General features: G+C 50.7%; 1 protein-coding gene across 1 annotated transcript in view; it reads left to right on the top strand.

Moving 5' to 3' along the window:
- The window catches only part of sbm (L-type amino acid transporter sobremesa), an 82,207-nt gene extending 67,753 nt beyond the window's left edge, over positions 1-14,454 (top strand). Inside the window, exons 4-13 of the mRNA XM_089580317.1 lie at positions 4,474-4,749; positions 5,433-5,558; positions 6,304-6,403; positions 6,674-6,718; positions 6,833-6,956; positions 8,313-8,416; positions 10,716-10,812; positions 10,874-11,023; positions 11,171-11,339; positions 13,865-14,454. Of these exons, the coding sequence (XP_089436443.1) occupies positions 4,474-4,749; positions 5,433-5,558; positions 6,304-6,403; positions 6,674-6,718; positions 6,833-6,956; positions 8,313-8,416; positions 10,716-10,812; positions 10,874-11,023; positions 11,171-11,339; positions 13,865-13,938 (1,265 nt within the window). The 3' untranslated portion in view covers positions 13,939-14,454. The remainder of the gene's footprint in view (positions 1-4,473; positions 4,750-5,432; positions 5,559-6,303; positions 6,404-6,673; positions 6,719-6,832; positions 6,957-8,312; positions 8,417-10,715; positions 10,813-10,873; positions 11,024-11,170; positions 11,340-13,864) is intronic.
- Positions 14,455-15,162: the final 708 nt, after the last annotated feature.

Raw genomic sequence — 15,162 nt, forward strand, 5'->3', positions numbered from 1 at the left:
CCTACCAGATTATGAGTACTCTCCCCACCGTGGCTTGTGGAAATTAAATTACTGGTTGGTTGAGACTGGTTGCTTGGGAGGAGCAACCTGGGCACAAGCCCTACCAATGGCAGCACCTGCCATCGCAGGGCAGTAGCGTATTGCTTAACCACTGCATCACGGTGCCAGGAGTAGTAGGACTCTCAGCGATCATTAAATGTAGAGAATGACCAATTCCACATATCTGGGCATTAACCCATTAATGCTATCTCGTCATGCCCTTAAGACGGAGCTTAAGTCTGATCAAGTCGCCGATCTTTTTCTGAAGCCTGCTTGACGTGTAAAATCGAGCCTCGAATCGAAACCGAAGTGAAAACCGAAGTGCCTGCACAACTAATTCGCATTTGGCCTAACCCCGCTAAATTGTTCCCCGTTTATCCACAACAAGGCAGGTACAGCAGGATAATGGTGTTCATAAATAGCACTTCGAAAGTAGCCAAAAGGTAGCCAAGTAGCCAAACTCAAATTTTTGTCGCCAAGAGCTCTCAAAAGTAGCCAATTTGGCGCAAAGTAGCCAAACCTGGCAACCCTGGCAGGCAGTGCCGGCCGGGCGAGCGCCGCTCGATGCTTAGGCTAAGACCGCCACCTCGCGGCGTTTTAGGGAACTAGCAGCATTACACTCTTCTGCTGGGCGAGGCGCCGAATGGGACGGCCGGAGCAAAGGCGCGCCGCTGGAGCAGATCGCGGCGGCCACGCTCTTCCCGAGGAACCTCCTGTGACCGATCATTAACTGAACTGCCACCTGCCATGGTGGGACCGCGGACAGACAGACAAACATTGGCGAAATCGCTGAGAGAGTGCCCTAGGGCTAGGGCACTAAAAAGAGCGCCCCCGCGCCTTCAAAAGCACCTCCAAAAGGGGGCCTTCAAAGAGTACCTTCATGAGAGGGCCACGAGACCTTTTTTTTTTTCTACCCTGCTCCTTGCTCGGGTGACGTTGTCACCCTTGAAACGTTCGACCTGATTAAGTTCTTCACTCTGTGCACAGCTGTCAACCGCAGCGCTCTATGCGCGAGACGCCAGAAAAGCAGTGGGCATTAAATGCGAGAATTGCGAGAGCAGGCAGGCGTGCTTGTTTCCTACGCGGAGATTGCAGGGATGTTGATACGACGCGCATTTGTAGGTCTTTGTTGCGTCTTTTACGACGCCCGACGGCTGCCTGCAGGCCCCTTCAAACATGAATGTGCACGGGACGAACAGCTGCGGGCGCGCGCTGGTCGCAAAGCAGGCAGTGTACGTGAAGTTAGCCCAGCTTTTCTCGTCTAGCTTAGAGCGCCGTCCACTTGCATGGCGTCGTTACCGTCACTGCACCCTTGGGAATTAACTTATGGCGCGGTCGTCCTGTAGGTACGCCGATGGCGGCAGTGCTTCGGCGTTTTCTCAGAGAAAGGACGTTGATTTGGCCATCTGGTGCCCTATACGGCCGCAGGCAGACCGCCATACACAAGACATAAAAATAATCAGCTCTGTCTCCTTGTTGTTCCTCTCAATTCGCATGGCACCGGTTAAAAGTTCACGCAAACCGCTGACGACTCGATGGCCAGAAAGTTCACCGCACGGGCAAATTTTTCACAAAACATCAGTGCTCATAGAAAGTGACCGGGCTATTCGAGGCAGACTTACAACTGTTCCGAAGGTTAGCGACGTCCCGCGCATCTGAAGCTCAGTTTTCGGCGGGAGTGCTTCGAAATCTCATTAAAATAGAGGTACCTCATGTACGAGCGACCTTCGAAACTTTATACGATCAAAGGGGACCGAAGAACAGGACGGAGCTAGAGATCCGATGGCGGCTTTTCTTCAGGCGCGTTAGTTTTCTCGCGGACGAGTTTTCTGCTATTTCAAGAACGCACGAGTTCGCATCTGCTTTGGGACTCGGTGAAGCTGTTACGTGCCCCGTCGCGGAGCTTGCAGCCCTCCTCTTTGGGAGAGGCTTGTCGTCGGCGCGCGCCGCGTGTGCTGCGTTCCACGAGCCTTCCTGAGCCGGCCGCAGCCGCCCTGGCCGAGATGGTGCTGTGGCCTTGGCGGGCGGGCCGGCCTCTTGGGCTTCTTGGGCGCCTGGTTGCAGACTGTGGCGTTGGGGCCCGCAACGCTGGCGTTGAGTGCGCTGTCGGCAGCGCTGTACTGCCTCGAGCTGGCCCACCAGCTGCTCAGCCGCGCCACCTGCACCCCGGACCCGATGCTGGTCCGCCTCGCGGCAGCCGTCGGTAGGTCGTCCGGCCGTCATTCACGGCACTCTGTTCCCCTTGGTCCCGCTGCCCTCGGAGGGCTCCCGTTATTCTGCCACAATTTGTTTCCTCCGAAGCATGGAAGGCTTCTTGCCCTTGTAATTCCTTGTTTCGGTTCGCCACTTACGTTTTCTTTGTTCTCGTCTCTAAATGTTCCCGCTTCAAGCCCATTAGCTTTACCATCCGCTGGCTCCGCCAGTCTGAACTTTCTGGCTGCTGAATTCTTGCCTGCGTAACCTTGGTTGTTTTCTATACTTTCGAACATCGTGCACGCCGCGTGTGGTATTCTGTCGCCACGTGGGGTTGTCTGCAAGAATCCTCTGGAGCAACGAAGTGGACTCGCCTCCTCTGTTTGTCACGGCTGAGAGCCTTGTCGCGTTACGTAGCCTTTCGAAATTTTATCTGCATAAACTTTCGGCATAATCCAAAATCCCTTCTTTTCTTCATGGTGCAACCAGCGAGTGTTTGTGATCGAGTTTTGTTGTGGTTCCTTTCTGTTTACTGGACCGTTTTATATTTTCGTACTGTGGTTTTGTTGCCTTTTCTACACACCACATCGCACACAGCTCACCTAGCTTCCCCCGGTGCATCGCGCCGCAAAGTGTCATCCTTGCGCTGTCGCGAGGCCGTGCAATATATGCCGTCACCCAGGGATACAGACTGCACTGCCACCATGATCTGCACTCGATCGACCCGGACTTGCACACTTTCATGATCCAGCTCGTGCAACGCTCTGTTACCGAGGGACAGAGGAGTTGCCCATATAAACACCGATATAATATTTCTGTCTTGGTCATCTTTGGTGCCTCAGTACCACACGTGGTATATACAATTGCAGATGTACCATTTGTGACAAAAAGGTCCGAATGGTTTGCACCGACGTAATAGCGGCCGCCATGTTTTGTGGACAGCTATGACAGGCTGTGCGCTTATCTAATCCGCTTATCGTCACTTGCTTCAGTGTGCAGTTGGAAGCTATGCGTTGGCCACATTATGGCGCCCGTGACGTCACGTGCCACGCATTTATAGGTCAAAGCGCTCGTGACTGGAGCTGGTGCAGGCCCATACGGCGTCGCAGTGGTCGCTCGACTCTTTTGTCATTTAAGATATCAGCAACACTTCCGCTATTGTTACCGATGTACAGCGAGCAAATTTTCCCCAGCATTCGACAATTCGCCAATAATTTTCGAATTTCTCCAACAAATGATACCGACCACACTCCAGCCACGGGTACGTTGTCTTCGGAACTTCTGTGACAGGCGACACCTGTTGTGGCCTTCCTTTCTTAAACGAGTAGAGCCACCAAATTTTCGCTTGCGTGTTTCTGCTTTCAAATGATGCATGCGTCAGACATTAGTACACATCGATCACCCCGTGGTATTCCCCTACGACCGCTAAATGCTTTATACTTGAATTTATATTCCTGATGCAGCATCGGTTTCAACAACCCAACGATGGCTGTGACTTGTTAGGTGTGTTTTGATCACGTGAGGAACGGAAAAAACGGTTATATAACAACTGATATGATCTTTATTGCAATTCCAGGTCTTGAAACAAGCTGGCTTATGCGTTGCAGTAAATTAAATCTACGCATCAGTGACTCAACGTCAAGGTTCGGTTGACGAAACCGAATCAGCATGAGAGAAAAAATTCAATTATAAAATATTTAGCAGCCTTAGGCCAATACCACGTGGTAGACCTTGTATTCTAATGTCGTATGCATCGTTACAGAGAAGAAAACATGCAATTAAAATGAGGTGTCTATAGACTTTTGACCCCCCCCCCCCCCCCCCCCTCATAGAACTACTGGTGGTCGACATAGCCAGCTTATTTTTCGGGCCGTGAACCTGTAGGCCTGTTTGCTTCAATGCCACAGTTGAGCAACTTATGCGGGTGTACGCCATACTGGACGCCACGTGACAGTTGAGCAGTCTTTTGAATAAGGAAGAAAACAAAAAAGGGAGTATCGGCACGTATCTTTTATCAGATCTCAACCCGCGACCTGCATTGCGGCTAGGTACAGTGATCTCAGATATTTTGCTCCTTGTTCGCTCTTTTTAAAATATCATGGACCACCTCGCTCAAACAAGCATTTCGATTAGGAACAGTGACCTGAGGTGCTGGTCACCGCCAACCTGGAACGTCACTGCGCTTAGTTGCGACAGGCGCGTCCTTGCCTGTACTGTAGCTGCTCGAGGGCTGCGCTACAGGGGCGCTGTCGCTGGCTGAGCTGGGCACCATGATCCACAAGTCCGGCGGCGACTTCATCTACATCCTGACGGCGTTCGCGGGCGACCCTCCGGCGCGCGGGGGCCTGAAGCCCGTGCCGGCCTTCTTGCACGCCTGGACCACAGTGCTGCTGCTCAAGCCGGCGGGGCTGGGCATCATGGCGCTCAGCTTCGCCAAGTACCTCGTGCAGCCGGCGTTCATCGACTGCGGGGACTCGCCGCCCGTGCCCACCAAGATGGTCGCCGCCGGATGCATCTGTGAGCACCATGGCCGCTTACCGCCGTCTTGCCTTCTTTCTCGCCTCGCCAACCTGGGTGCACACGTTCAGTGTGCGCGTATACCGCAATAAGCACACGCATTCCCCCTAAGAAAGTGCGGAAAGTTACAAACATGGTCTTACGAATCTTACACCTTGCGTAATCAAAACATCCAGACGCCATCCCTTGGTGTCGCACTCGAGAGTCTTCAAATACGGAGACCTGTCTCAACCCGCCCCGTCTTTCCCTGTTTATCAGCACAAGTTTGTATCAAGTTTGTAACCACGCAGGAGAAGACCAGACACACACGTTGGACATGCACACCTTGTTATTATTTCGCTGTATATCATTTTCATGCATGCGTTTAGTTTTGTTTGCTTAATTTGTGCATGTGTGTGAACGCCAGAGTTGTTGAATTTAGGGGTGCAACATACCATGCGAACGCAGAAATCGTGACGCAGGCTGCTCAATCGCAGCAGTTCTTAACAGCCGTGGAATTCAAAAAGACGCGGCACCTCTTCGAGGCGTTTGTTCCAGAGGAGTCTGTGCAGTTCAGCCTTTCATAGTCGTTCAGTAAACCACGCATTACGTCGCTGCACTCGAGTAAGAAGACAGAGCTACTCGGCACCCGACTGACTCACACGTGTGCGCCCTCACCGCCATGTTCCTGTGCCCCTATGCAGGTCTGGTGACGTTTGTCAACTGCTTCAGCGTGAAACTGGCAACTAGAATACAGAACATCTTCACCGTCACCAAGCTGGTGGCCGTGGCGGTCATCATCATCGCCGGCGTGGTCATGATAGCCAAAGGTGAGAGCAGCTACGCAGAGAGCCTCGAGTCTCTCCTATCTTTGGAAACTGCGCATGGGCCGGTGCCACTCACGGGCCCGGTGCCACGCACGACGTGGTCGCATCGTTCCGGAGTTGCTGATCAAGGAAGCGCTATAACGGAGCGTCAGTGCGAAAGAAGAAAAGTGCACTTTAGCTGCAATCACGTAAACGTGTATCAACGGTGCCGTGAGGCCTCAATGGCGCGAACAGTCTGAAAGAAGCACCGGCTTTCGCTGAAATTATGCCTCTGCGCTTGGAACGATGCAGCGGGGCGATAACATGGATCGGACTTTTAAGCGGCACGCGCACTCAGCCAGGGGAAAAATGAAACAATCGGGCCACTGCGACATTCTGCAGCAGTCCCGAGTTCAGACGAGTGTACAAGAATTGCGCTTTCATGCAAGCAACATTGTAAAAATAATTCGGAAAGGTCCACAATTCACTAGCGCATACTCCAAAATCAATGCACTATGAGTTTCTGCATAGGAGGATGGAGCCGGCCGGATCCCCAAAGTATAAGGTCCCTCCCTGGCTGACCGGAGCCGTGATTGCTGCCTTTTCGGTCAATGTCAAACAGGCTTCCTATACAGATAAAAAATATCGAAATAATTGTAGAGATTGGGGCACACACTGTCTATGGTTCAGCGCGAGGCTGTGAGCGACCCGTGTGCAACACATGCGGGGTTGCTCATTCTTCTCTTCTCTCCCTTTCCACTACATGCAGGCCACACACAGTACCTGTCCACCGGTTTCCAAGGGACTACAAGCTCAATTTCCGACATCGCCACTGCCTTTTACTCCGGACTTTGGGCTTACGACGGATGGTCTGGACAGTTTTGGCCATTTAGTGGTAGGCTTAGGCGCTAGGCTTTTGCGCATGCTCCCCAGAACGCTTTAGCTTGCGAATAGCAACTTTCGGCGCACAGTTTAGAGCGAAAGCTATCAACAGGAAATGAGATGGAACAGTGCGTGCACAAGGTGTCTCGTAGCCATTAATTTTGAGTCTAGCGCAGAAAAAGTATGTGCATTTCGGAAGCCTGTTTTCCGTTCAAAAGACAAAAATCACAGCCTACATCGTTGCTTTGTCTTTTCAGGAATAACTTGAACTACATTACAGAAGAGCTGATCAACCCATACGTGTAAGTATGCAAACATGATTTAGCTGTTCCTTTCCTTTAATACGCATGGGGTTAAAAAAAAAAGTCGTTTTACCAGTGACGCCCGTATAATAATTGGCCCGATGTGGTTTGCAGCAACCTGCCCCGCTCCATAATGATCGGCATTCCCCTGGTGACTCTGTGCTACGTCCTCATCAACGTGTCCTACATGAGCGTCATGTCCGCCACTGAACTGCTCGCCTCCGAAGCCGTCGCTGTGGTAATTAATCATTCTGTCTCGTTCCTGGAAACCGCTAGGGCAACTTGAGTCTCTCATGTTGTTGATGCTTGGCGCCACCACGAATCCACGCGGTGGCGATGGGTTGTAAGGCGACCTTCAAGGTTAGTGTTGAAAATATCTTATCAAAGAAGCTCACACAAGAGAAGGGTATTCCTCAAGGTGGTGTTCTCAGTTCGACAGTTCTCATTGTTAGCATAAATTTATTGAAGAGGAGCTAAGATGCTAGGAGATGCTGGATCGTCAAACGAAATAAAAATAGAGCCGATTTGCCGCCCATTCATTTTGGTGTAGGCAAGACAAGACGAAGCGAAAGCCTTGCATCCGCTCACGCGCCGAGAACTCCGCTTCAGAGCGCGCCACCACGTTTGCTCTTGCCTCCTTGAGGTCCTTGACCATCCGCTACGGGCGCTATGTGGGAGCATACACTACGTGTACAACGTCACCATCCGGTTTCTCTGGGACTTTCCGCGGCATCCGAGCCGCAGCATCAGCTTCCGGCGTTGCGGCCGATTAATCGGATGTCATACGGACTCTGCTTTGCGGTTGCATGGCATTGTCTCTTACACGCATGAGTCGGCCGCGTTCGACAAAGGTGTGGTCGCCGCGCAGGTGTGTTGGTGTACACGAGCGACGGAAATGCAGCACGCATCACCTATCGCAAACTCAAACCTTGACGGAAACCACGAGGAACATCGAGCTTTGACAAGCCACGTCTCCGCTTGCATACATAGCGGCTCACTCGCTTCCCCTAGCAGTCACCTGTTTTCTCCGATAATGTTGCGGCTACGTGCGTTGTGTTAGGCTCGAAGAATGGCCCATGTTTTCAAAGTGACGGCAGCAGCAGCTGTTATTCTGAGCAGCATGTCACAGTCAGCAATGCGAGAAAAGAGTAGGCTAGTTGGTGCTGCATTTCTTCTTTGCTTGAATGCGTCGTGTGTGGACAGAACGAGGATGAACGAAACGAGAGAACAACTGGACGTTGCGCTACGTCCAGTTCTCTCTTTCCGTACGTCCTCGTTCTCTCTACACTCAGGGCATTCAGGCAACGAAGAATCGTTTACACGATGTTGTCATTCGTCCCGTGCGATAATTACGGTCGCCGCTCATTTTCCATCTCTCCGCGGGCATATCCTAGTACCGGCCCGACTGTGCGGCGTGCAGACTTTGAGTAGACTGTTCCTGCTGTCGCGCTGTCTGTCTTTGTTCCCGCATCGCGTCGCTATGAAGACGATACGGCGTCGGTGCAGACACCTAGGATGCATGTACATGTAGCATCGTGCCTCGCGAGTACTCCCGTGCATGTTCCTGAATGTCTCCCCTGTGGCGCTTGTGCAGCGGTTCGGCAACCACGTGCTGGGACCGGCGGCGGTGCTCATCTCGCTGTTCGTGGCCGCTTCCACGTTCGGCTCCGGCAACGGCACCACCTTCACCACAGCCAGGTGGGGACGCCATCTCTCGCGCGGTCAGAAGAGATGTGCGCAGTCGCGTCCTGCATCGGTCATCTCGCGAGCTGTCTTACCGCTGTGTGTGCCGAGAGGCATCATGACCAAGACGCCCCAAGAAGGAGCTGCGCACTTGGAGACATTAGGAGCAGCAACAAATTTGTTCAGGATAATCGTCATCAGCCAAACTACGCCCACTGGAGGGAAAATGTCTCTTTCATATTCCCCCGATTAACCATGTACTCTGCCACCTGCGGCCACCTTATCTCCGCAAACTTCCTAATCTCATCCGCCCGCCAGACCCTCTGCCGCCCCCTGCTACGCTTGCCTTCTCTTGGAATACACTCCGTTACCCTTAACAACCATCAGTTATCTTGCTTTCGCATTACATGCCCTGCCCACGTCCAGTTCATGGTTTCGACTAGGATGTGATTACTCGGAATACATGACCCTAATGTTTTGGTCAGCCATCGCTAAGGATCGTCTTATTGAAGTCCGCCTGATCTGGCTGCCCTGCGCATCGTTGCGATTTTCTAGTGCCCCAACAGCTGTGCACGCAGGACTGAGTGAAAGGACAAATTGTTTCCGTCACTGTCCGTGTGGAAACCGCAGTCCAGTACTCCAGTTGCTCCATCATGCTCCTGAAGGCTCGAGCTGGAAAACCGTGCCTCCCAGGTGGCGATTGGGGGATTAGGGACGGGGGAACACCCGGTGGGTCCGGGCACTCCCAGAGGGGGTGGTAGTGGGAGGGCCCAGACCCGCATGTGGGGCAGTACCTGGACAACAGTGTGGGAGAGAAGAGGTTCCAGAGACGTAGATGAGGGTGCGAGTCGGTTTAGAGCAGTCGCCAGGCAGTAGCATCCGGACGGGAGCGATAGGGTGAGCAGGTTGGAAGATGGTACGATCATGTCGACTACTCAAGTGCACGCGGTGCAAGTAACTCAGGTGGAGCGATTGCCGACAGGCCGTCACTATGAGGCTCATTCCTCCTGTACATAAACACGGCCGCCACCCGCCCGCAGACGGAACTGGCCTCCAGAGGCTCTGACAGAGAGACATCCTTTGAAGTCCTGGGGTAATGTTCTAGTCAACCACTTCTTCTTTCGAGTCTCCTTATTACAATATTGATTGCGCTCCTGAGATCTTAAAGTATTTACCAAGGCCGCTCATCACGATCCCAAGTTACCATCTTTGGTTACACGCGCGAAAGGACACAACACAAGCAGATAGACGGGACGAAGCGCCTTGTGTTGTGTCTTTTTCGCGCCTGTAACCAAAGATGAACAGTAACCAACTATCCCTGCAAGACGTTCTACTGAAATGCTTGCATCGACACCGATTTTTGGGCGCGATTCCAGAGGCTAGGAGGCTACACCGCCATTCACTTCCAAACGGCGGCAACCCGTCCTTTTAGGTATGGATGTCATGAGTTTGAATCGAGTGGTGGGGATATTTTTAAATTCAATTTTATATGCCTTAAAATCGTCTTATGTTGTCGGACAAACGTGAACGTACTCAGAAAAAACCACACAATCATTTTTTTTTTCATGCAACAGTAATTGGATTGAGTTTTCCTAACCGTCCCTTTACGCTTTCAGCCGGCATATGCTGAGACCGCTATACACATGTAATTTCACTATACTTGCATATACATACGTCAGTGTCCCCGGTACTAAGTGTTGACTAGAGCGTCTGGCGCGCGTTCTGACCTCATTGACTATAGTCGCTCACCTCTACGCCCGTTTCTTCGCTAAAAGCTGACAGGGCAAGGGCAGTCACTCGAAGCTTCCTCCTTACTGCGTTCTCACTGGATCTTAATTTTTCCAGGAAAACTTTGTCCTCCAAGTATCTCCTTTTGCAAACCGGCACCGATTCTACTTCGTTTTTAAAACCATTTTCATGGAGAACTTGACGTCTGAGAGGCGTAAGTCTCTCAAACATTTACGAACACTGTCACCATAGTGGTCACTTTATTGGGATTTATTGGGCATGATTTCGCCCGAGAGTCACCGTTAAACGCATTATGGGTTGTCGTGGGAGGAGTTTAGCAGACATAATTTAGGAGATGCCCGTAAGCCTTAACTCGGCAAAACAGATTTGGCACTTGAGTATTAGCATTCGGTATTCAACGTGGAACCAGGAGCACCGGTCTCGGTCGTGCGCTGACAAAACTAGGGCTGAATATAATAAGTGCAGAAATCGTTCAGCAGCGCGCCAGTAGCGAAGCGCTGTGCAGTTCCCCTCGTAGAATGGTGTTCTGTGTATAGCTCCACCGATCGGTCACTCGTTCTCGCAGGATCGGTTTCGTCGCCGCCCGGGAGGGACACCTGTCTGAAGTGCTGTCCTACGCGCACGCACGGAGGCTCACCCCGGTTCCAGCGCTGGCTCTCAACGTGAGTAGAGCGCGGCCAGAGGGCGCACAGATCAAAGTGTGACATGCGTTGCGTGCCGCAGTGCGCCCTGTCCATCTGCATGGTGTCACTGGCTGACATCGGCAGCCTGATCGACTTCTTCAGCTTCGCGGCGTGGATGTTCTACGGGGCCACCATGCTGGCCCTCATCATCTTGCGGTGGACGAAGAAGGACGCGCCGAGGCCGTACAAGGTACGCTGCGTGACAGCACCCCTGCACCATTTTGTGCTTCTCCTGACCGAAAAATAGGCAGGCTGTGCAAAGGTCCGACGCAATGTCGCGGCCGTTCGCTGGTGTTGCGAGTGGCGCCGCTGAGCGGGATGCGGTTGGTGCTCGCAGGTTCCCATCGTGATTCCGTGGATCGTGTTACTGCTGTCCATATACCTGGTGGCAGCGCCCATTATTCAGAACCCGCAGGTGGAGTACGTCTACGCCTGCCTATTCATCGCCTCGGGGCTCCTGTTCTACGTGCCTTTCGTCCACTACAGGCTCCGGCTTGGTATCATGCGTATGTATGAGCCGTCGCAGGCTGCTCCATGTTGATCACGCAGAGCTGTGTCGACACACGGGAAAGGCCAACAGCTGGGCTCTTTCGTGTCGTCACCCTACCTGATACGTGGTCCGGTCTCTTTGTAGCTTGTCCTTTTTATTTTAAAGAACCGCACGGTAAACATACATAACGTAGGGTGAACAAAAAACAGTAAAAAGAATTTTAAAAATTCAAGGGCAGGAAACGACAGCAGAAACACACTCATTAGCAACATACTAAGAATCATGTTGTACATGGTCACAGTTCTGCTTTAGCTAAGACACACTTTAAAAAAGTCAAGTCACTACCTTTGTCAGTCAAGATTTCAGTATACTGGTATTTTAGGATGCTTTGAACTCAGTGGTATTAAAGGGTGGTGTGTTGACTTTGTGCTGATCACGAGCAGACTTAGGCGATCCCAAGGGTTTGAAGCGACGCGTTATAATAGGTACTGCCGAAGAAGCCCACGCGTAGTACATACCTTTCTGCAGACCGGAAATGGCGGGATGCTGATAATTGCATTCATATTTGCGTGACGTGAGGACAGCTGGATCGAGATTTAAAATACTTGATTCGTGAAAAAAATTGCGGTTTACTCTGTGGACGGTTCTGGGGAAAACAAGAAATATCCGATGCACATATGCAAGCTGTGAGTAAATTAGAAAGCTGGATGCAAAATCTGAGTTCAAAAATAAAAATTACTTTATAGAATTTTAACAGGATCAGCGAAGATGACGTGTTTCATTGTTTCACAAGCTAGTGATACAAGCGATAGGGATCTGTAAGAGAGCAAACTGTGCCCTTTCATCTGATTAGTGGACTGATGTTGCCACTCATCGAGTAAAAAAGCCTAATTGTGTGATTGGGAAGATTTTTTTACAACGTTTGCTGATTGACACATCTGTTCCAGAAAAAGAAATGCTTATTAGCAGCATTCTTCTCACTCAAATCAAAATTCTTAACATCGAATATGCCGCAGTCTACCTTTAACCTCCAATCAGGAAATATTGGTAGATATGCTCCAATACAGGATGCTTCCCTGTACATGATGGTGGTTGGGATAGTGTGAGAGAAATACGTAAAATATGATAATAGCTCCAACCAGATACGTAGGTTATCAAGATTTTCCCATGCGATGAAGTAACAATGAGGTATAAAAAATATTAGGTACTCCCTGTGACACAGAGTATTACCACAATTTGTAATGAGCTGAAGTCAGTGCAAATATAACAAAACGAGCAGAATCGATGCATGAATAGTTAGAACAGAGGCGTGAGGCCAAGAAACATTACGGAGGTCAATACCAGTGATCGGCGTACTAAGAAATCCAGCAGCGATTTGATTCAAGGATTATTGTTATCGCAGAATGACAAGTTACCCGATGTCGAGCGCTAACCTATTGTGTTAGGACGCCGCGGAAGAATAATATTTCTAATTCCAGTCACCATCATCATCAGCCTGACTGCGCCCACTGCAGAGCAAAGGCCTCTCCCATGTCCTTTGCCAGCTGCGGCCACCGCATCCCCGCAAACTTCTTAATCTCATCCGCCCACCTAACTTTCTGCCGCCCCCTGCTACGTTTGCCTTCTCTTGGAATCTACTCCGTTACCCCTGAAGGCCAGCGGTTACCTGGCCTTCGCATTACAAGGCCTGCCCAAGCCCATTTCTTCCTCATTTCGACTATAGGATGTCATTAATCCAATAGAGCACATTTTAACTTCATACCTTAATGAATAGCCGCAAACTTTTCGGCTAGTGCTCTTATTCGACGTTGCAACCAGAGATTAGCAATTCACCTCTCTTGTGCACAACAGCACAAATTTTTGTGAAAATAACGGAGAGCGCAACCTCAGGTTTCTTGCAAATCCTTATCGTTAAGCTGCAGGCAATGCTAGGACTTGACCACAAAAAACGAAGAGTACGTGTCACCACGTTCATGGTGTCCTTTGAGTGGCCAATTTTTTAAAGTTTTGTGTGGTAACCTAAAGATTCGCCGTCCATACACAGCCTGTTCCATCGTCACCTAGAGGGCAAAGCTTTTTGTCATCTCCGATCATTTTTTTTTCCTATAGCGTGACCCGTTATAGTTGAACGCGCGAGATCAGAGTGAACGGAGCTGCACTAGCACGTTCCCCAAAATAAGTCTGCGCTGTCCGTATATTCAGCGTTGCCACTTCGTGCAGGCACGTGCTATTGCAGCTTTGCACTGCCCAAGATCGGAGGTTGACTTTTTGTTTCCCCTGCTGCGATCGTTTTTTTGCACAGACTTGTCGCGCAACACGGTACTGTGGTGAAATTTCAGTTGACAATGAACAAGTCCGAAAGATTTCAGCGGCTCTGTCAAAAACAACCATGTCGCAAGCTTCCTTGTAGCTCCTGATCTAATGGAATATTAAACCCCACAATACAAAGTCTCGTGAAATCGCCCATGTTCGGCGCATGTTCCATGCCTTAGGGTGGCCAGAATCTGACCTCGGCTGGTTTTTCTCTTTTCTCCGTTGCAGGAAAATTCACAATCCTTGTACAACTGTTGCTCAACGTAGTGCCGACGACGTACAAAAACACCGTCCATGACTAGACCACGGAGCCACCGCACCAGGACGAGCAGGTCGTCGTCCCTTCGGCGCAGCTTTGCTGTGCAGCACACTGCTGCAGGCGACCGTGGCTTTAACCTGTACACGAGCATGGACACATGACGACGACGACCCTGTACATGCGCCTGTCTAACGGGGCGCAGTGGACTCTTTCAAATGCTGCTAACCGGTGATGTCGGCAGTGCTCAAACACTTCCGCGCGTTCCGTCTCAAAGAGATAAACAAGCAGCTTTCCCGGAGATCTTCCGCCCAAAGATCTTTTTCATCGTTACCCTGAAGATCAGACGCCTCTTTCCTACCACCTTCAACCCTTTATTTTCTGACGGCATCAACTGACAGACGAGACGATAGGAGCTAGCGGCCTGTGCTTAGGTGACTGCGAAACTGCAGCCATAAGAGGAGCCTTTGAAAGGCCTTCCTCTTTGAGTTGCTATCTGTTTTACATTAAAATAAAAAAAAAAGAACTGCCAGCTGGACTGAATTAAAGTATTGGCCCCCTTTCCGCGTGTCCTGTTATTCCTGTTATGTCCACGTGCTGTTGACAAGAGCCCAAGACAGGCAAACAGTGAACATTAAGACGAACCATCGAAATGGCGAACTGTGTCCGGAGAAGAAGCAGTTCTTCACTGGCGGCTGCAGCGATGCACACAATGGCAGTCGAGATCAAGATTCTGGCGTCGCACTGTTTTCAAACATTACTTGGATGTTCATTCGGAATAAGAGTTTCACGTGTATGCTTGGCGAATAGACTGTCTCGGGTTCCAAGCCGGCCGCATTTCGAGGGAGGCGAAATGCAAAAGAGGGCCGCGTAGTGGTCGACGTCTGTGCACGTGAATGAACCCCAGTTGGTCGAAATCAGTACGGAGCCCTACGACGTGGCTCATACACAGTAAAAAAAATTACACCCTTAAAGGTGTAACGTTAATGACTGCACCCTTCTCATACCCATGCACCCTTCAAAGCTGCACGGGTGCAAGGGTGTTGCAGCTCCTTCAGGTGCAAGGGTGCGTAAGGGTGTAGGGGTGTTCTTTGACATGTTGAACAGCATTGAAGTAGGTCAATCAAGCGTGCCTTTAAAATGATGTGAGCTATTCGAGCTTTCCATTAAATGACAGCTGCAGACTTGATGCAAGCAGCTATGACTGCGAATTTTGCCCTCATAATGTGAAAATGAACTGAATTATTTTAGCTGAAGTGCTAAGCATCAC

This window comes from Amblyomma mixtum, chromosome 3, assembly GCF_055824585.1.
Source record: "Amblyomma mixtum isolate Tamu chromosome 3, ASM5582458v1, whole genome shotgun sequence".
In the NCBI taxonomy this organism is placed as follows: domain Eukaryota; kingdom Metazoa; phylum Arthropoda; class Arachnida; order Ixodida; family Ixodidae; genus Amblyomma; species Amblyomma mixtum.